General features: G+C 46.4%; 1 protein-coding gene across 2 annotated transcripts in view; it reads left to right on the top strand.

Annotated features, from left to right (window-relative positions):
• The window catches only part of DOCK1 (dedicator of cytokinesis 1), a 446,228-nt gene that overhangs the window by 279,056 nt on the left and 145,424 nt on the right, over positions 1-21,748 (top strand). For both annotated transcript variants that reach the window (XM_019728239.3, XM_019728238.3), the window contains exon 29: positions 440-534. In XM_019728239.3, the coding sequence (XP_019583798.2) occupies positions 440-534 (95 nt within the window). The remainder of the gene's footprint in view (positions 1-439; positions 535-21,748) is intronic.

The raw sequence follows: 21,748 nt of genomic DNA, 5'->3' as shown, positions 1-21,748 counted from the left end.
GAAAGGATAATAAAATCCCATATTCAGCTGAGTGGGCTCTGTTCATAATGAGAAATGGATTTCGAGTAAACATGAGAAATATTAATAATAACCTGCATGTTATGTTTGTAAAGATACATTTTTCTATAAGCCGCAAGAGAATGAATGCGTGTTTGTTATCCTTGGGGACTTAACTCTTCGTGACTGTTAGAAAGACGTGCCCAGGGGCTGTTTCCGAATGTGCGCTTGGAAAAGACATCCCCGAGAGGCGGAGTTCGGGCAGACGGGAAGACAGAAGCAGTGATGCGCAGCTCGTGGGAAATACAGCCCCACGACTTTTCAGAGTGTTTTCTGTCAGCTAAGAGAAAGGAGGTCACTCGTTACCCAGTCACCCAGGGAGAGGGGGTGGGTTCCGCCTTGTTCTGGGTGGGCTGTTTCAATGTTTTGGTTTTTATTTCAGGATTTCCTGATGGAAACATTCATCATGTTTAAGAACCTCATTGGGAAGAACGTCTACCCTTTCGACTGGGTGATAATGAACATGATGCAGAATAAGTGAGTACGGGGACAGAAGCTCTCACCTGGCGGGAGGTGCCTAATTCATGTCCGGGGGGACGGTGGTGTCACCTGACTACCATTGGTCCTCCTTCTGTGCTGCAAATAGTCGCCTGCAGAAAGGGACCTGGAGATTCGGTGATTTCCTTATGCCAACACAGGGCTCTGCCCCCTGGAGAAAAACAAACCTGAACTTGAGCCACCCTTAGCCTCCGTCAAGGGCAGAGAGGTACTGTTTGCCGTCAGTTCACCATCTAATTTTAACCATCTGTGTTTATTAGCCCAAGTAATTCTCAGCTCTATGCTGGGTTTTGAAAGGTGTTTGCATTTCACATTTCAGCTTAAAAAAAAAATGAGCGTGTTCTTCTTACTTATTAAATATTAAACTTGCACCTTGATCATCTCCCTGTGAGAGCTGTTGGTTAATTTTCCAGCCCCTGGGTTTTTTAATTTCTGTAAGCACCCATGGTGGCCATCAGGTTCTCTGTCACATGCGATTTTGAGAAGAAATTTCTGTTTACCTCTTTTTCCCCCTTCTTTCTTATTAGAATTTTTGTGGAGATAATTGTAGATTCCCAGGCAGGGGTTGTAAGAAATAACACAGCAAGAGGTTATGTACATTTTACCCAGGGTCCCTCAATGATCACATTTTGCAGAGCTGTAGCACAAAACCTTAACTAGGGAAACGGCACTGATGTCATAAATCATGGGTATTACTCAGATCTTCCCAGTTTGACTCGTGCTTGCGTGTGGCGTGTGTTCTTGAATCCAAGTGACAGTCAAATCACAACATTGCCAGTCCACAGGGGTCTCTCTTGTGACCCATTTATAGCACATGTTCCCCTCCTCTCCACCTCCACCGTCTCTAATCCCTGGCAACCACTCATTTCCTCTGCGTTTCGAAAATTTTGTCATTTGGAAAATGTTATCGCGTGCACTGTGTAACCTTTTGGGATGTCGGCCTTTTTTCACTCCACTTAATTCCCTGGAGATTCATTTCGGCTTGTCCCCGTTCACTGCCAAATGGTGTTCCAGGCTGTGGCTGAACCACCGAGGTTTTAACCGTTTTCCTCTTGAGAGACATCTGGGCTGTTTCCAGTTTGGGGCTGTTACAAATACAGCTGCCGTGAACATTCATGGACAGCTTTCTGTGTGAATGTGTCTCTGTTTTTCTGGCACAAATGCCCTGGGATGCAAGCTCTGAGGTGTGTGGTAATTGCCCATTAGTTTTATGAGAAACTGCCAAACCACGGCTGTGCCCTTGTACAATTTCACTGACCCTGTAAGAGATCCAGTCTCTCCACATCCTCACCAGCATTTGCTGTTGTCACTGTTTTTGTTTTTGTTTGTTTTTGGCCATTATAATAGATGTATACTATGTCCCATTGTGGCTTTAATTTGCATTTTCCCCTCATGCGTTTGCCTCTTTTTAACGCTTTTGTCCACCGTGTGGACACATCCATAACAGCGAGGGCTTCTCCTTTGCCTTCCCTGGGTAATGCTGCTCCCTAGGATGGCAGGGCTAAACTCGGCCGTGTGTGCCGTGAGCTGCCGCGCTCTGAGCAGGCCTCACGGATAAGCCTCAGTGAACGTTGCCTGTCTTAAATCATATGTCGCTGTGGCTGAAACCTCACCTCCTTCCACACGTCGACAACAGTTGAGAATTCAGAGTGGAGAGGTTCGGGAGATGCAACTCACAGCTATAGATACAGCCATGGCGTGGGGACCAGTGCCGGGTCCTGGCCTCAGCGTCTGCGTGTCACCTGCTGGGTGACTTCCAATTATTCTCTGGGCTCTTGCATCACAGTCCTCATCTAGAAAGTGAGAGCCTTCAAATAAAGCGCCTGTGTCCTCTTCCTTCTTCTCTGTTGGGTTAACTTTCGTGAGTTATTCAGAGCAATTTAAAATGCCTCTGAAGAGCTGCAATGTTCGTGTATTTAATGGCCTATGCTTCACATAGCAAAACAAACAAATACACGACAAACAAAGTACACTGTCCGAGATCTGTCCGTTCTCCTTGCTCGGCCATGTGCTGTAGCCGAAAATGACAGAGCAGTCGCTGCTCTCTACCAGTGAAGTAACTCGTGGCTTCTGCATTTTAACTAGACTTTGAGGATCAATTTTTATGTCAGTAAAGAAACCATAGGTCTCGTTACATTGCTGACCAGAACTAAAGGGCACTCTGCCACGTGAGGCCAGCAGGACAGGCCCCTGGTGCAGCCGGGCTTTGTGACCCCACATGTGGACTGGACCTGCTCTGCATGTCCCCTGCAGTGTGGCCAAGTCCTGGCATCCAGGCTGTGCCTTCCACACCCCTGGGTGCGGGGGCAGGCATCGCTCCTGCAAAGGTTGGATGCAGTCTGCTCCTGGAGGTGTATGACTTGGTACCCCCACTCCCAGGGGACCCAGGTAAACTGTCACCCTGTCAAGGATGGTACAGCCACACTCAGTTTATTTTTATGCTGTTTTTATGATGATTGAGAGTCTGTTTCGGTGTTAGCGTTATGGATGTATTATTCCCTCTTCCTCCTGCTGGATCGGCCTCCTGCCAACCCCGAAGTGTCAGAGCATCGCCCCACGACTGCATGTGGGTGAAAGCCACATGGGTTGTCACTCAAAGCACAGCACACTGTGGTCAGGGTTTCCGTCCCCAGAGACCCAGGGTTTCCTTCTCGCAGGATGGTCTTGTTTCTGGGTAGGAGGTGGCTGTCCCGTGCTCACTGAAATTTCCTGTTCCCTGTACACCAGAGCCAGCCTTGCCCCTGCATCCCTACTCACCAGGGCACCTCTGCAGGGCACAGCCATGTGACAGAGATACGGGTGTGCGGTGGCATCTCGGACCCAAGCCTTTGCATCTGAGCCATAGGAGGGAAAAAACACTTTACAAGGGAGAAGCCATGGTGTCTTCTTAGCAAAACTCCTGGGATGAGCTGTGTAGCTGACAATGGGGTGAGAGTCTGGAGCGGGACGTCCACCCCGTTCTCTTGTTCAGTGTACACACAGACCACGCCCCACAGGACGTCGTGAGAAAGGTGTCCATCTGAACATAAAATCCCTATGGTTTATTTCATGTCATATGTGAACCATCGTGCAGAACTGTCTAATCAAGAAGTCTTGCAGACTGAGGCTAGATCTTCCAGCTGGTAGAGTTTCTTCCTTTGGAGCTTCCTAAGGATGAGTGGTGTGTACGTGCATGTGTACATATGTGGGGTGTGTGTGCGCATGTGTGTCGGGGTGTGTTGGTGCCAAGTAAAGGCACTCTGAGAAGCTCTAACAGTGTTGCTGTCCCAGCAGACGCATTCTGCTGGGACAGGTCCCCAGGTCAGCATGACCAGCAAGAGAGGACAGCACGAGGGAGCACGTGGGCACTGATGGAGCCTGGGCTCCCTCCTCCAACGCCCCCAATGCTCCCCTTCTGCTGGATAACAATACTGGTGTTTGGAAACTGGATGCTGGGTGCGTGAAGGTTATTGCCTCAGTGTACCCAACTGGTTCAAACTTAAAACTAGCTCAGGACGTCTAGTGTTTGACCCTTCTGTTTTCTTGAACACCCTTACATAAATGCCAGATTCAGAACGAGGGCTTTCTCTTTTCACGTCATGCCCTCACTCTCTGAGATGCGTTACACATGCACATCCTAGAGCGAAGCCTGCACTTGATCTGGCCTGCTTTCCCTGTGCCCCGCCCTGCCCTGGGGATGTGACCTGTAATCGTGGCCAGGACACCCTCCGCAGCCCCCAGAGGTTTTTGTTTTAAAACTTTCTTTTTCAATGACTATTGCCACACAGTATTACGTTCGTCTCAGATCTACAAAGCAACATTATGATTAGACATTTCCATTCCTCATGAAGTGATCACCCCAATAAGCCCAGTGCCCACCTGACACTGTACACAGTGACTGCAATAGTATTGACTCTCTTCCCAATGGTGTACTTGATATCCCATGACTGTCTTTTTCTAATTATAGTTGACATTCTGTTTATCCCTGTGTCCTTAAAGCACTTTCCCACAATACTTACTACTTCCCTGAGTGAATTTTAAGTGTAGAGTCAAAACATTTCTGCTTAGCTTTCTTCACCAGTCGAAGTGTAAGTTATTAGAGAGGGTGCCGCTCGTGACTGAGCTGTGTGGAGACCTGCTGTGAACTTCTGGAGGACGAAATCTTATTAATATTGTCATCAAATAATTTCCATTGGAAATCACGTAGATATCATATTGCGTTGTTTCTATGCCATTATCTATTTGCCTTTTTCTGCCTGTCACTTGATCGCTTGATATCTTATAAGTTGCAGCCTCCCCGCCCCCGCTCCCAGCATGCATCAGAGATTTGCTTGCCTCCTTGGGATGAGTGGTGATTCCCAGAAGCCTCTGGAGTCTGTATTTAAGTTTTCATGGCACAGCTGGACAGGCAGTTTTACCACCCACAGCTTAGAAATTGACAAAACCGGCCTCTGTGGTCTCTTAAATATGTGCGTACTTATTCTGATTTGTCTCTGCAAGTGCACCGTTCCTCAGTTCATGGGACTTCTGAATGTAATTAAAGAGAATGCCCAGTAGTTTTGGCACAACAAGTTGTAAATCAAGAATCAAAGTTATAGGGTTTAATAAATATCCCAAAGGGCACTAGTCACTTGGCTGCTCCATTCAAGATAGTAACCAGGTGGCGATGGCCTGACATTATCCTCGGCTGTAGGATGTGATGGTGCCAGATGGCAGGATGACATTTCCGATAAGCACAGCTCAGATATAGAAGTGTGCTTGTGTGTTAGCATCCAGAAGTGCTTCCTAAGCTCCCCAAGGGAGGCAGGTGCTAAGCTTCCACATGAGATCTCAGGGTGTGTTGGAAGCATAGACTTTCACTGTCAGCATATACGGGCTGCGTCCATCCGTAGCTCCTGTTGGCGAAACGCGTCCGATTTGTGCTTCGCGGTGTGTGTGGCCTGGCTATCATATGGTTCTCTTTGGTGGTTAGCAGGAACATGCCCAGGTCTTGAAATGTGTATGTCTTTCTTCTAATCTTAAGGCTTGAACTCATCCCAGGAGGGTGTTTGTACACTAATCATCCCCACCTAGAATTTTAAGGAATAGGAGTGACCTGGTAGGAATGGGTCTGAGGGTTTGACTGAATTCCTTTTTCAGCTTGACGAAGGAATTCATTTCAGCGTTTGTTGTTCACTGCTTTAATTTGACATGAGGAAGGCATTTCTATAGTGTGCAGTGGGTGAAAAGAGGGCCGGTATTGAGTATAATTTTCAGATTTTTAGAATTAGAGTTTCTAATTCATTTTGAGTGCATAATGCTGAACAAAACCTTTCCTGAATTTGTCAACTCTTCAGACTTGCAACAGAATTTTAAAATGTTTAACTACCCTGATTCAATGATCTCTAGGCCTTACTGCTTGTGTCCTCCTCTCTCAGGATGAAAAATAAATGAAACGAATAATTTTACTTCCTCGGAGCTATGATACTTTGCAACCATGGTTATCACTCGTTTTCAAGTATCCTGGTCTCTTAGTGTAGATTTTGTGTCGCCTACTTCTTCTTTCTTAAATGTTAAGCTAGGGCCTGAAGAAGATCATATGTGGAATTTGTGGTTTATATTCTATACACTTTCATACAGGACTTGGTATGTTTTACAAGCAAGGATTCACAGACTGTGAATATAAAATAGAACATGTAAAACCACAGAGGATGCATGAAGCTTTCTAGAAACCAAAAGTCTTGAAGCTGCCTGGAAAACAGCAAAAAGGAAAATATCATAGGGTGCTAAATTTTCACTAAATAAAAAAGAGATCCTTGCAATTTGTCCAGGGAGACTGATGGTTTATGATATAGATCCTTCTACAGGACACATTGAGCCAGAGACTATCATCATTAAAGAATCAGTTGAGAACTCAAAATTCTGCCCACAGGAAATGGAGGAGATTACTATTTCAGCGCTGAAATGCCTAACATGTTATGAGTCAGCGTCTTGGCCATGACGATATGGCCAATATAACAACATGGTTCATCACAGCTGAAACTGTCTGAAAGACTCGCTCATGGAATGGAGTGGATTTTATTGACCCGTTCAGTTGATTGTCGTCTAGTTGTTGACCATTAAATATTGGAGACCACCAATCAAAACCTATTGTCTGGTTCTACTTTAACTGGAATCATGTTAATCTTCCACTTTTCCTTTCAAGCTCTGAAATGTCATCCCAACTCAGATCATGTGCGATCACATTGCTGTTTATTGCATGAGTCTAGGTGTTACTCTTGGTTTCGCTCACGGCCATGTGGAGACAGCCCACCACAGGCCTCGATGACCGTACAGCCTGCATTCCTGGTCTCCCTTAGACTCCAGCCTCGTCTCCTTTCTCTTCTGTTCCCCCTTCTCTCACCTGTGATTCAGACATCTTGCCCAGGAAGTGTTTCCTCTGTCCATGGATGTAGTGCAGTACATTCCCACCGACCACATGTGCATAATACATATTTACACACTCAGAATCTCACGTGGCTCCTTTCATCTGGTGACTTTTCCATGCATATATTTTTTTTTATTTCAGCTGCACAAAACAATGTAATAGTTAGACATTTACCCCCCCTCACAAAGCATGACCCCCCTCCCACAATCTACTACCCCTCTGACATCATATGTAGCTGTTACAATTCCATTAACTCTATTCCCTGTGCTGTACTCCACATCCCGTGACTATACATATATATATTTAATTATAGTTGACATTCAATATCATTCAGCTTCAGCTGTACAGCGCAGTGGTCAGGCATTTACACCGTCCATGAAGTGGTCTCCCTAATCAGACACGTGCCCATCTGAACCCCTATAAAATCTTCACATGCATATTTTTTTTAACTTAGTGATTTCTTTTCAATACAGTGCGTTTCCCATTCATAAGTGGTATCCATTAGAGGTACCAGAGCTCAGGATGGTAACCTCACGGATGTTTCTGCCAATATTTGTTTGACACATAGTCAGGACAGAAAAGGGCCTAAAGCTTTAGAAAGGGACTCTCTATCTTTGAAGTGGCAGGTCTGTCAGAGATAAATCATGGTAATGCTCAGAAAGCAAGTTTGCAGGGCCGGTTGTTTGCAGGCACAGCACCGTTTGGTTTCATTGCTATGGAAGAAGGTCAGTCCTTGCCAGCACGGCACCTCAGGCTTGCATCTGAAAATGTACCATTTGCTTTAGGATGGAAGAGAGGGAGGTAGGGGGGGTCTCTACTTGCTAGGGAACTGGCTCAAGGGCCAGGGCACCAGCCGCAGCCTGACAATGGTCGGGTCTAGGAGGGCTGTGCCATTTCTTCCCAGCCTGGCCTCCTTCTGAGGAGACACGTCTCCCGTGAAAGGGCACGCAGCTGAAATCTTGGTGCAAGTTGAAAGCCTGGGCATAAAGCATTTGTGGCTCCAGAGATTTTCTTTTCAACATCTTTTTTCCTTTCTTTGAAGCCTAGGGTTTTAGTGGAGGCTGTTACTTTTACTTTACTTTTTTTTTTTAATTTGATGGCTTCCTGTCGGGGTTTGCTTAGCCAATGGCTTGAGGATTTTAAGCACACCTCGGAACTCTTCTTCCTTTGAAGCAGGATACAGCAGCTGTTGGTGTAGACACGGTCACAGCACAACTAGCCAAGGACCAAAAGGAAGAAGAAATAAATATTGTTTTTCAGTGAAGAAACAAGAGTTCAAAGTCAGTCTGATGAAAACATTCTGGAATGAAAATTTCCCTGGAGGTCAGCGTGCGCGCATGCTCCTAGCTCACGCACTTAATAATACCGCTCTTTGAGGCCCAGTCCTTCCCCAGGAGACCCACCTGACCGAGCACCTTTGCGCCTCGGACCCCAGTTTGCGGGCACCGAGGCATGGCCTGTCCCCTGGGTTGGGTCGACCCACGCTGCACCAGCACAATTCTGGCCTGTCTCCTGCAGGACATGTCCCTCTGGGGCAGGGTGGGCCATCTGGAAGCACCGGGATTTCAAAGCAGACCGATTTGGATCTAGAATGGTGCTCAGGGTCCCAGTGGGAGTTCTGCTTCTCCTTCGTGGCATTTCTGTAAACGATTGGAATACTCCCCGTGCAGTACTTCCGTGGCATGCGTGCTTCTGGTCGTTGCTTAATAATTCAGCGTGGCCTGAAACTAAAACAAACAATCCCAGATTTTTACCTGTTTCTTTATCAGCAGTTGCTTGCGCAAGCCTCGGCATTTCATGCAGCTGGGTTGTATTCAGATCGCCTCTTTAGTTAATGCAGAGATGAAAAATCTGAGGGCTCTCAAAGGCAGGCAGTGATGAAGAGCTCTCAGCCAGCTCTCTTCCTGGAAGCTTGCTTCACAGGGACGTTTGGAAAAGGGCGAACTGTTTGTAAGAGTCCTCAGAGACAGCGTGCAACTTTCCGGCTGCTCCGGCCGGCGCCGAGGAGCTATCCTGCCGGCACTCGGTGCTGGAGGCGGTACTTCAGGAGGAACGATGCCACGGGCTCTTGCTGTCTTATGCACGAAACGTGTCTTCCATGCAAAACAAAATGGAGGAAATACATTTTATTAAGGTCGTATTATTCTCCAGACCCTTCCATCCTAAATGTTTACCTCTGGTGCTCCTGGGACTTAGAGGATAGCCTGTGCAGGGTAAGACCGTGTGGTGTTAAGCTTCCATTTAAGTCTAGAACGGGAGGAAGGGGGACAGAGTTTTTGGGTTGCCAGCAGTGTCTTAGGTACCTTTTCCGTGGTTTTCAACTAGGGCCGATTTTGCCCCCTAGAGGACATTTGGCAATTTTGTTGTCACAACTAGGGCTACTGTCATCTGGTGGGTAGAATCCAGAGGTGCTGCGAAATAAAAACATCATCCTTCCGTGTATAGCACAGCCCCCATCCCAAAGACGTATTTGGCTCAAAATGTCAACAATATCCCCACTTTATGGATAAAAACAGTGAGTCTCAGTGATGTTAAGTAATTAATAGAAATATATGTGATTCATTTCAATGACCCTCTTCTCTTATTTCTGCATTTCACAGCCACCCTTCCCTGTTGCATGGCCCCAGCACCCCTCAAAATAAGTAGTAGCAGCCACGGCCTGAAGAGGCCACGGCAGAGCTCTCGGGTGTCACGCTGGTGCCTGGGGGTTGCAGCCAGTTTTCCCCAGGACGCCCTGCCAGGGGCTCACGCTTCACGCAGATGGCCCCATGGACATGGCCAGGGTCTCATGGTGGTGGGAGCAAGGTGGGCATTAGAGTGAAACTGGTGTGAATTTAGGTTTTCTCCTACTGTGTTTCCCCGAAAATGAGACCCAGCCGGACCATCAGCTTTAATGCGTCTTTTGGAGCAAAAACTAATATAAGACCCAGTCTTATTTTAATATAAGACTGGGTATAGTATAACGTAATATAAAAATATCATATAATACTGGGTATAATATAATTTAATATAATGCCGGGATTTCTATAATATAAGACTGTGTCTTATATTGATTTTTGCTCCAAAAGATGCATTAGAGCTGATGGTCTGGCTGGGTCTTATTTCCGGGGAAACCCAGTACTAGTCCCTGCATGTCAGGCATTACAGAAGATTTCAGAAGTGTCTCTCATGCAGGAGTTTGTGTTTTTGTTTTCAGATTCTGCGTATATGTGAGATCACACAGCATTTGTCTTTCTCTGACTTCCGTTGCTTGGCATAATGCCCTCAATCTCCGTCCATGTGGTCGCAAACGGCGGGATGTCCTTCTTTCTCGTGGCTGAGAACTTGTCTGTTGTACATAAATGCCCCGTCTCCTTTGTCCATTCATCCTTAAACCTTGTTTTGGGTATGTGTGTTGCAGGTGTCTTGTCCAACTCAGTGACGTTTGTTTGTTTGTTTGTTTGTTTGTTTGTTTTCTCTCTTAATAGTTTTTATGGGTCAACATTAGAATTTTTTATTTGAAAAAGTGTCTTTAAAACAATCTTTGAAAACTCTTGTAGATGGGTACTAGACTTATCGAGGGGAATCACTTCATAAGTTATATAAATGTCCAGTCAGTATGCTGTACACCAGAAATTAGTATATTGTATGTCAACTGTAATTGAAAAATTAAAAGTTGGGGGGCAAAATAAAAGACTGGTACTTTTATTTAAGAAACTGTATGGACTTCCTGCTGGTGAATTGGTCATCACAAGTGTGGTGACCGTCCCAATAGGAGGGGGTAACATTCTTTCTCTGTGGAAGCTCCATGAAATGCAGTTTTTGAAATGCCCTCGTGAAGACTAAACGTGGAATTACACCAGTATTCATCAAGTCTCTGCTGTTTTCTAAAGACAAAATGAGAAATAAAGTTGAATAATAGTTTGTCTCCATCTTCAGGAAAGCCTGACAGTGGGATAATTAAATTTTTAAGAATTCACATATGTAGTACATTTGCAGCTCTATAAAGAAATGATAATAATTAATGTAATTTCTCCTTAGCATCGGAAGGTTAACAGGATCGTGACATCTTCTATCCATTTTTCCTCATCTAAGACACTATGTGTCACTTGCTGTGTTTTCGTGGAATTCTGTAGATTTGTGTGTGGCTCCTGGGTGCCTCACGGGGAAATCACTCATCATCTCCCAGGCTGCTCAGTGGCTAGTGACCTGGCACATAGTAAGTGCACAACAAATCGGCTGAGTAACTGCCTGACTTAAAGACTGCATATCAGTGGGCGGTGGTCTTTATTACAAGTCAACTGATAAAATTCATGACATAGTTTTATAGCAGTTCTTTCCGGGAATAAAGGAGTCACGCTTGTTATATTTGGATCCACAAAGAAATAATTCCAGATGTAGATATATGACGAACAAATAATATCTCTTATTCTCTGGAAGACCTCTTAGCTAGTGGATTTCCTGAACTGAACGTTGTTCTATAGTCAGCACCGAAATGTCTGCGAGAGCCCTGTGTTTGGACCTCGGAGCTGCGTCTGCGTGTGGGTCCGAGCGGCAGGGAGGCTGCTGTCCCCGGGAGCCTTCTGTGGCCACGCTTAACCTTTCCAGTAAGATTTCAGAGGAGGCTTTTTACTTAATACTGTACCTGTCAGATGCCAGAGCTGCAAGTAATCTGAAGATACAAATTATGTTGTAAAGTGAAATATTTTGTGTTATTCTACAGTTTGGTTGATTTAGGAAGAAAATGAACTCTGACAGCTTGGTCTTTGCAGTTCAGTGAATTCTAATGGTTCAAAACAGAAAACGCACCGAAAGGCTCTTCCCGAGTTGCCGTATGGAAGACACTGTGCACCAAGCTCTGTGCTCTCGACGCAGTGTCAGAGTGTCCACTGACTGCATGTCACGACACGCAGCGGCTCAGGAAGGGTGAGATAGTGTGGAATGCTAATATTTGTGGATATAAATGGTAACCGTCCCCAGAGGGAAAGGAGCTATTTAGCTGTCTGGCAATTGGGGCGGCTTTTAAGCACTTGGCACTTTTCTCAGAGAAGATCCTTTTCCCATTTTGCCTGATGTGTTGCCCTTGCATCCCCAACATGGGGCTGTTTGGGGTTCAGAGGTTCCAGAGAGTAGGTTGGGAGCCCCTCTCTCTGTCTCTCCTTTTCTGTGGTTGTATAATACTTGCCAGCCTTTCTGGCTCTCATGATTCATTGTTTTCAGGAGGAAACATGGAGTGGGGTTTCCTGCAAGAGCTAGAAAACCCTAAATTCTCAGATTCAATTTCTCAAGTGTGATGCAGGGGACAGGATGCACGTGTTGAGAAGGTGGGTGAGTGTTTCGTAGGGCTGGGTTTGCTTCCGGGAGCTTTCCACACCTTCGTCCTGCAACCTGTGCTGTGCTTTCTCCTCTGCCTTCCGAGGGCTAGGCAGCCATGGAGGTGTTGACAGGTGGCAGCCTGGGCTCTTTGCCCAGAAGACCCCCACCCCTGCCGTGCGGGAGCTGGCCTCCCTGCTGCTTTCCCCAAGGTCCTGGGCATTAAGGGGTCAGGAATCAGGTTTGGATTTTTTTGAACCGAGCATTATTGCTGCTCTAAAGTAAATGGCTGTCTCATTACCATCTGATGCTGCCACCTGTTGTGTGGAAGGTGTTTTTAATTAGCTGTTAACCTGCAGAGGACTTGGAAATGCAATCTAAGAAGCAAGCTGAATATTGGATAGATTTCTTCACTTTAATGTTCAACCTACAAATTAAGCTGGATTTGAGCGAATGGAGCATTTTTCTTTTATGAGGCATGCTTGGAGGTGAGTGCATGCCATTTACGGGGCCTGGCGTTTCTGAGTAGCGTTGTATCAAATAGCTGTCCTCTCGTGGACTGTACGCGCTCCAGCATGCAGTGCATTGTGAACCGACTTTCTAATACTGAAAAATGGCAGCCAAGGGGCGTGTCCCACTTATCATTGGTGTTCTGCCTGGAAGATGGACTTCGATAGCTTTTCAGTTTAGAGAAATTGTATGTACAGCACGACACCTGAGAGTAAACGTGTAGTGACATCGGCATTGTTGGGGAAAGAAGAGGCTGGAGGGAACCCCACAGGGAACCCGGCATAAGGCAGGTGCCTCATGTTTTCCCCAATGCGCGCTAAGCCCAGACAAATGAGGGACCGTGTGAATGACGTCATTCTTGGTATCTGATCAGAACGGAACTACGATCCAGGGGCCGCCCACTTTTACCCGACACTAATTTTTAAGGAAATTTCTTATTGCTCTTTGTAGAGGCCAGGCCGGAGTTGGTTGTTTCGTTTTACATAATAGAACATCCCTCAATGTCCAATTTCAAGACATGACACGGCACAGGCCTTCTTTGTGTGTTACCCATTATGATCACCTGGGTGAAAAATGTAAATGCTGATTCCGTGGCGACATTTCCAAGGTCGCTAAGGTTGTGTCATGTACGTCTTTTGTAGATGGAGAAGCATGTCTGCTTTAGAGTCGGATAGACTATGGTTCAAACACCCCTGTGAGCCAGGGGCCTTGCGGGGTGGTTGCCCTTCCAGGCCACCTGTGGATTGTCAGTCTGGAAGGGTTCACGATGGTGTGTGCCAAGTGCCTGACAAAGAGGGACCGTCCACAGATGCTGGAGGGAGTGTTCTCCCAGCCCGTGGTCATGACTGGGTGATTCCTACTGAACGCACGGTTGCAGGGCGGAGCTTCGGGAGCCTGGAGAGCAGGCACTAAGGTGGCTCCGGGCCACTTTCTCTCCCTGGTGGGTTGAGCTGGCCTCGCAGGACGGGCAGCACTCGCGTGGGCTGCCTCAAGTGCTCTGCAATGCCACGGGGGGTGACTGGATAGAGAGACATCATGCTGTGGACCGCAAGTGGCAACGTTTTGTGATTCACTATGTTCCTCCCCCGAGAGCCCCGACCCTCCTCCCCACCCCCCCATCCTGATTTGGCTGGAACGACTCTGCGTTTTAAGAGCTGTCACATCCAGTTCCCCTGACCTCAGAGGGTTTCAGCCTTCCCTTTGGCCCTGCCTCTGGTCCTGGTGGAAAGGGGGATAGGAATGAGGTCCAGCCACTACTTTGCGGCCAGCTCTGAGGTTCGAGACCACTGTTCCCTGCACTCCCTGTGGTTCATTCCCTTTGTGGTCTTCCCGGGGTGAATACAGCCCACATCTTCTGCCTGCTTCAACCTCTCTTTGTCTGGCAGTGTTGGTAGCATTGAAGCTGAGTTCTCTGGTACCACAGCAATGGTCATTCGAGGGAATCAAACCCATGTGGACCATGACCCCAAGGGAGAACCAGTGCTGCAGGCCTGGGGTCGCCACTGGGCGGCACCCTCTGTCTTCCACACTGTCTGTACAGCTTTGGGGAAAAAATGCTCACCGTGGCTGGAGCTTATTAATTTACACAGCTGGGGGAGTCACTTTCAGGGAGGAAGAGTGACCCGGTCCCCCGGGGCCGCAGAGTGCTTCTTCACAGAGGAGCGCAGCTGCCACGCCAAGGCGCTGACGTCCACTACCAACCCGCCCGGGGTCGCCCCAGTGAGGCCTCAGGGCTGTGAGCTTTCCAGAGCTCTGGGCATGAGGAAGAAGAAGAAGGATCTGGAAGCTTCTCGTCAGTCTTTCGTCACCTACATGTGGGGCCAACTGTGAGGGATCACCTGGCCGTGACCCCAAATTACCACGTTAGAGGCAGATTTTGAGTGGTTGTCTTGAGACAAGTCAGAATTCTTGAGTTTGGACTTAAGGGGAACTGTTTGTATTTGGTGGGATTTCTGATTTGTTCTGTGAGAGACAAGTCGGGATGATGTCCTCCCAGAGCTAGGGCATGACTGAGGCTGGAGTGAGGTTTGGGAATCAAAGGCAGAGCTTCGCCCCCAAGGTCACATGGCATCTCTGTGATGGAGATGGAGACGTCACACTGCCCTGTAGCTGGGCATTTCAGGGATATGCCTCTTTTTCACTGTTATTTTTTCGATGCTGCTACTCCCACAAAGGGAACATTCATCAATTGAATTATTTAAACTTTTCATTGTGTTAAGATGTTTGGGGACGCTCAAGATGGTGCAGTGAGCCCCACGGGTATTTGGGGGACGAGGCACTGGAGAAAGATGGACAAGAAACAAACTGACAAGGGCATTAATAAACCTAAGTCTAACCATGAGGAAAACATCGCACAAATCCAAAATGGAGGACGTTCTACACACCACCTGAGTGGGGCGCCTCAAAACTATCAAAGTCCCCGAGAATCAAGAAAAGTCGCAGGAACTGATACAGCCAAGAGGGGCCTAATGCGACATGAAGACACCACAGGATGTGATGTCCCCGATGAGATCCCTGAGGACATTAGGAGAAAACTCGTGAAATCTGAATAAACTGGGGGGTTTAATTCATAGTAATGAGACAGTGTTGTTTCCTGAGGGAGACACATGTACCCAAGTGTGAAGCAAGGTCATTAGCGAAGGTGTTTGGGGAATGGTCAAAGGTTATGATATACCTATATGTATATGATGCCCATGTGAGTCTTTTCCTACAGCCCTTCCTCTGCTCATACACTCACGGGGCACAGTCTGCGGTCTCTATAGCTTAAGCCTGCCTCTCACGTAAAGCCCAGGAGACGCCTCACAACCAGACGAGTCTAAAACGATACCTTGCTTCAAATAACTCATGTGAAATCATCCTTCTGTGAACGTTCCTAGATGGATCTTGTCTTTTAAGCTTCAGCAAACCCTATTAGCCATCAAAACCCTCTAGTCTCTCAAAATAGCCCTCTTGCAGCTTCCTCGCAGACGCTTTCATCATGGCTGAGTGGCGTGAGGGGGTGCGGGCCATGTGAGTAGGCACCAGAGCCCACTGGAGAGAACCTGTGTCCAGGGCCCACCTCCAGCCTGCTGCCCGGCCCTCGCGGGCTTCCTTGTGCCAGGGCTCTCAGCCTACGGCATTCCTTTTTGGGGATGGGGCTGCATTCAGCACCTGGCCCGCTCACTGCTGTCCCTTCTCTTGGCTGTGAATTCCATGATGCTTGGGCGACTTCCATACCATCTGCCCAGATGTTTCTCCTCTGCCGCTTCAGTTTAGAAATTTCCAGAAGATTATGGTCCTGTTCCTTTTCTTGCACCCTATACCTCTTCTCTTCCCCTTGCCCCCCCATGTCCTTAATGACAACAGAGCCAGGACCCACGAAACACTCTAGTGTGAGGGATATTTCAGGTCCCAGCGGTGATTTACGCGAGGCAGGCGACTTGTAGTCCTTTTTCTGTTTTGTTTAGAAGTATAAAATAGAGAGCTCTACGCAGAGCTTCTTTGTCAGGTCCAGGAAATCTTGGATGCAGCAAAAGTTCTGAGAACCAAATTCTTCCTGTGTCATCGCCGTTACTACGTGGTCTCCATGAGGCCACTGCTTCCCGACTCCTCTGTTACAGAATGCATGGAGAGGCCTTAGAACTCACATGGCGAGCGTCATGGACCGCTTCCTGCTGCCTATGTCCCTTTCCTAGTTCCTCAGTGACATGAGATGAGTGTCCCCGGTGTCAGCAAGCAGCCGGTCAAGGTGTCCTGGGAAGCTCATGGCCCAGATGCACCTGACTGGTCCTGTTCACATACAAGTGTCTTGTCTGTCTGATCCAGGTGGAGGGAGTCGTGCTGCCTGAGCAGCCATGAGTCTCACTCAGCTGGGAGTCTAGAGGCGGCTCGCTCAGAATATCAGCTCCCCTTTTAGTAAAGAATGTTAATCTTGAAGTATCTTTGGAGCACCTAAAATTCGAATGGCCTTTTGACTGTAAAGCTTTTCCTATTTTCTGTAATACAGAAACATCTCATCCAATGCTTCTGAACAATCATGAACATTATTGGTAAGGTGGTGGATCATTAAAAATATATAATACATATATATAGATATATACCTCGCACACTTTGACTTATAAGATATAAATGAACATTCGCAAGGCACATTTGTCACATTGCTTTGCCTCCTTTGTTTATTTCAGATGGGTCTCCCGGTTAGCATTTCACATTATCGTTCTGACATAAAACACCTCCAATAAGCCAGTTTTCATCCCTTTAAGACTGAAGACCTGAAGACAACCTGTGTAACAATTTGAACTCTCAGGTCTGTGAATCCCAGGTGTCTCACACCCCTCTGATTTGACAGCAGTTTTTAAAGTGAGTTTACAACAGTTTTCAAAGTGAGTTTACAGCAGTTTTCAAAGCTTTTGACTTCATTTTCACATGAAAGTCAAGTCGCTTTTCACAGTCATATTTTATCATTTTATGTAATGCTTAAGTATGTTGTACAGCTATTCTAATGGTTTAATGGGTATAAACCTGTAGGGAACACACACACTGTGTGTCCCTACAATATACGTGTATGTGCTGTGTCCTTAGCTGTACAGGTTACATGACAGCATCACTAGGGGAAGTATGTGTCGTTATTGTACAGGATGAGGAAAATAAAACAGTTCAAGTGAAAACCAGATCCTCTTTGGTCAGTGTTGGCTATAAGAGACTTTCTGGACAGAGGTCCCTTGAATCCCTGTACATAAGAAGAGACCTAAACTGGATTGCGTTGGACCTTCCCAAGCAAAGGGGCTTCAACATATTTAAATTAGCATTAAGTACAATACTAGTAACTGAGCAGCAACTGGTCCTTACTGTTACTAATTACCTCTTTGCTTACCTTTCAAAGAAATTCATTTCCCCCTGAATACCTCTAATCTGTCCAGGGAGAATTACATGAGGGTGAGGGAGTTACAGAAAGTGAAGTTCAGGAGGTTATAAAAGAAAGTCGATTTAACTTTAAAAGTTTATATTCTTCTCAATCCTGAGTGTTGAACCTGATCATGTGGTGAAGCACCATGTGGTCACATGGTAACAGATGAGATCACATGGCACCTGCTCACGTGACAACTGATCACATGGTAAAGCACCACTCAGGTTCTGAGACTGGCAGGGGAGGTGACGAGAGGAGAGGAGGTGTGTTCTTCCTTGTTAAAATCAGAAAGATGTGCTCTTCCTTGTTAAAATGTAATCACTGATGTCGTTAGCACACTACTGAGATGCTCTTAGTATTGTTTGCGAAATACAAAGTTTCCTTCCAACGATGACAAACGAGCTCAGACAGGTGTTTAGATCCACTGCTTATAAGATGAGGGGGGCAGAGATAAGTACCTGACGGACTCTTGAGGTCTGAACCAACAGAAACCCCAGTATGATGCCACCTAGTGGGGCTCCTTTGCCCCCAGAGGATACGCCCAATGCCCTGAACACCTGGGTTCCCAAGAAATATTTGACAAATTGACGAATCTGTTGTTCCCACTTCATATTTAATCAATTTTCAATGCCGTGTCTCCTACAAAGGGGTGTAAATCTTTGCACAAGGCTTTCTCACAATCAAATAGCATTCATGATGCTTTGAAATAGCTCAAAAGCCTCCAATAGAGTTCTACGTGTATTTCAGAGGAATTATTATCAAGGATAATGAAAATCATAATAAAAGCATTGAGTAGTTATTCTGCCTTTACTCCAGGCCGCATACTTTACTTGCATCATTTTATTTAATCCTCAGTAGCCACAGAAGGCAAGTCATCAGATCCTTATTTTGCAGGTGAGGGGGCTGAAGTTGATACTGATTTAGCAGTTCACGGAAAGTCATATGGTTAAAAAGTCAGAAAGTACCAAATTCAAACCCAGGTTTGTCTAACTCCAAAGCTTGTGTTCTAATTTTTTAATCTCTGCTTATTTTTCACCTCCACTGTACTTCCTTTGCCCTTTTGGGGGTGAGTGAGGATGAAGGCGTGAGATTATCCAGTAATGTAATTGCTTGGCCAAAGCTTTCTCGCCCATTGTTTTGATGCAGAACTTCCTGCACCAATCTTAACCTTCTGCCAGCTAAGTAAATGTTTGGGATGTTAAAGAAAAATGATCCGTGATGCTTGTTACAGATAAAAGACAGACTATATTTAGGGACACCGTGATAGGCTTAGCGACCGCTGCAAATGGCAGAGAGCTGGAGCTCAACTCTGAATGCAGTGGGTGGTAAGTGGGGATTTATAGCCAAGGAGCCAGGGTCAAGGTCAGCAAATGGAAAATTGCTGAGCAAACATCAGAGGTAAGGTCAGTTTCTGGTTAAACTGACCTAACAGGACTCTTGCTGAAGGGAGGCCAGGGTGATGAGACATCATCTGGGGGATGCTGGAGGGGGAGGAACCCCATCAGATATTAAGGGGGGGGGGGCATTCTATCTAAACTGACTTAGCAGGATTCCCGCTAAAGCTGGCCAGTGCAGAGAGGAAGATGGAAATCCAAAGTCAGGGCCAAGTTGAGAAGACAATTCAGGGAGGCCCGAGTTTGATCAGGAAAGAATCTTTGACCAGGGATAGAAATATGGCTGGAATTCCTGTAAAGAAATGTGCTAGTGTTCACTGCAGAGCTTGGCCTACCTTTGTGCTTTGGAAACACAGCTCAGAGGGCGGCCCCCTTGGGCAGGCGCGCTTTCCCCTGACTGCAGTGTATGATGAGACTTTCTCATACTTGGGACTTTGCGAAGCTGGAGAGAGCACGGCAGTTTATAAAGAATGACCGCATGCAAAAGAAATATTTATTTATGCATCATTTCTCATTCATCACAGCAGTGGCTTTTCCATAGTATCTCCGTATAATAGAATTGTAGAAAAGTGATGTTAAAATCAGAGCCAAACGTCATACTTTGAGAGCCCACTCATGTTTTTGTTTTTGTTTTGGGAAAAGTTTTGTGCTTTTAAATTTTTATTTCATATATTAAGTTACATTTTTTAAAAAGGGAGAAATATTTGTTCTTTGAGTAAAATGTCCTGATAGTGAACATCTGCGTTCTTTTTTGTTTTTAAAGGATTGTTTTTTAAACTTACCACACATTTCACACAGCATCATCCTCACCCGTTCTCATCACCTTCGTTCAGACAGCGTTCAGACCCTCGGAAAATTGAAAGCCAGAATGAAGGGGGTTTTCTCAGCTTTGGCAATGCTGGGGACCAAGGTGGCAGTTCGTTCTCTGTTCTTGCAGCACTGAGCCTCTTTCGCACACTTGGGCGTCAGAGATGGTAGGACGCACACAGGTCCCTAGCTGCAGAGGCTGACGCCGTGCACTGCTTGAGGGACTCACACAGAATACATTTCCAGCGTCCGCTGAGAGGCTGACTGCTGCTCTCAGTAACCTGTGTTGCTTTTGAATTGAAGATGTCTTCTTGTCCTTTCTTCCTCCCTTTCATGTTTTTATGCCAAGCTGGGGGGAAATCAAGAATATTTCCAGCTTTTCCAGTTGTAAAATAGTTCAGAGGACGTGAAGATCCATTCAGCCCATTGTCCATATTTTATTCCTTAATTTAGTGAATCACCGACACCCATTTCGTTTAGCACGTCACTCTGTTGGAATTTACAGTAAAACCTTACTTAATGTATTTCCATTTAGTGAGTGTGTTTTCAATAACTGCTCTGCTGTCCTGTTTGGTTTGGCTGGAGGTGGTGTCTCTGTGCTTCTAATGGCACTGGAGTGGAGGCCCCAGGGCTTTGTCACACTGATACAGTTTTATTTTTAAATTGAAAAGTGGATTTGTTCAATATCCTTCAAGGAGCAAGTTCATAAATCTGCAGCTTCCCGAAAACTCAGTGCCAAAGTCATAATTGGGAGAAAGTTAGCAAGAAAGAAGGATTAGCTCATTGAGTCATGACATCGCAAATTGTAATGGTGTCAAGTAGTTTTGTGCTCGTTGGAAAAATGATACACTGTTTAGTGCGGGTCAGCACCTGGGCTGTTCACAAAGACCACCTTTGTAGGGAGAATTTCTAATAGGACAGCTCTAGACCCTCCTGGAGGAATAAAAGGATTATCATTCCAGAAGGGATTAGGATCGTCTTTCCTCATTTGTCGGAGACCAGTGCTATCCATGGTAACGGGTAGTGGGTGCTGCAGACGTGTGTGTGACCTCAGACTGGGGTCCTCCTTGTCTCCTGACGGCTGCCTCCCTGGCTTTGCTGAGCAGGGACCCAAGGAGCCTGCAGTAGTGGAAGGCCAGCAGAAGACACCCCAGCTGGCACCATGTTTCTCTCCTCATGCCAGGAGGGGCTGCCTAGTTGAAAAGGACACCATGAGAAGCAATCGAAGCAGGGCTGTCGTTGATTCAGGAGAGCAGAGGCTCTTCGAGAAATGTAAGGGGGAAGGAGTCATCCATCTTCCAAGGGGGAAAGAGCTGTTGCTCACATCGGCATCTCGGTTTCAGAGGAGTTTGAGCTTGTCCCTCTTCAGTCGACCTTTTAATTTAATCACCATGGTTGAGGTACAGTTTACATTCAATAAAATTCACCCATTTTAGGTGTATAGATTCTTTTCCAAACCTACGTGATTCTGAGATCTCATGGGAGGATAGCTTTGAACCTCCATCCTTTTGCAGGGCTCTGTGGGAATGTTTGCAGGTACAGTCATAACCCCAAGATGCATCTTTATTAACTGTGGTTCTTATTCCTCGATCAGCAAAAGCGCACATGGCTGAAAGTACAGCTGTCATTTCATCTTCCAGTGATGTCCTGTTCTTCAGGATTCTAGGCACACAGGGTCAAAGAATCTTCTGGAAAGTTCAAAGTTTCTGGATCTAAAGGGACTTTGTGTTTTGTACAGATGACCTCAGGGCCTTTTCCATGTGCTGTATTTTTCCTTTTTCCAGAAGAGAGTCCAAAGGCACAGACAAATGTGACTTGCACAGAGTTCAGTGGCTCCTCAATGTAGCTGGTGGTCCCCTGTGACCCTCAGAGACCCTGGCTGGGACTTCTGGCAGCCGGTTCCCCTTACTGGACTATACA

This window comes from Rhinolophus sinicus, chromosome 15 (assembly GCF_057876585.1).
Source record: "Rhinolophus sinicus isolate RSI-liver-muscle chromosome 15, RSI-T2T, whole genome shotgun sequence".
Taxonomy (NCBI): Eukaryota; Metazoa; Chordata; class Mammalia; order Chiroptera; family Rhinolophidae; genus Rhinolophus; species Rhinolophus sinicus.
Note: the sequence above shows the minus strand (reverse complement) of the source record. Positions and strands in the feature narration are given on the sequence as shown.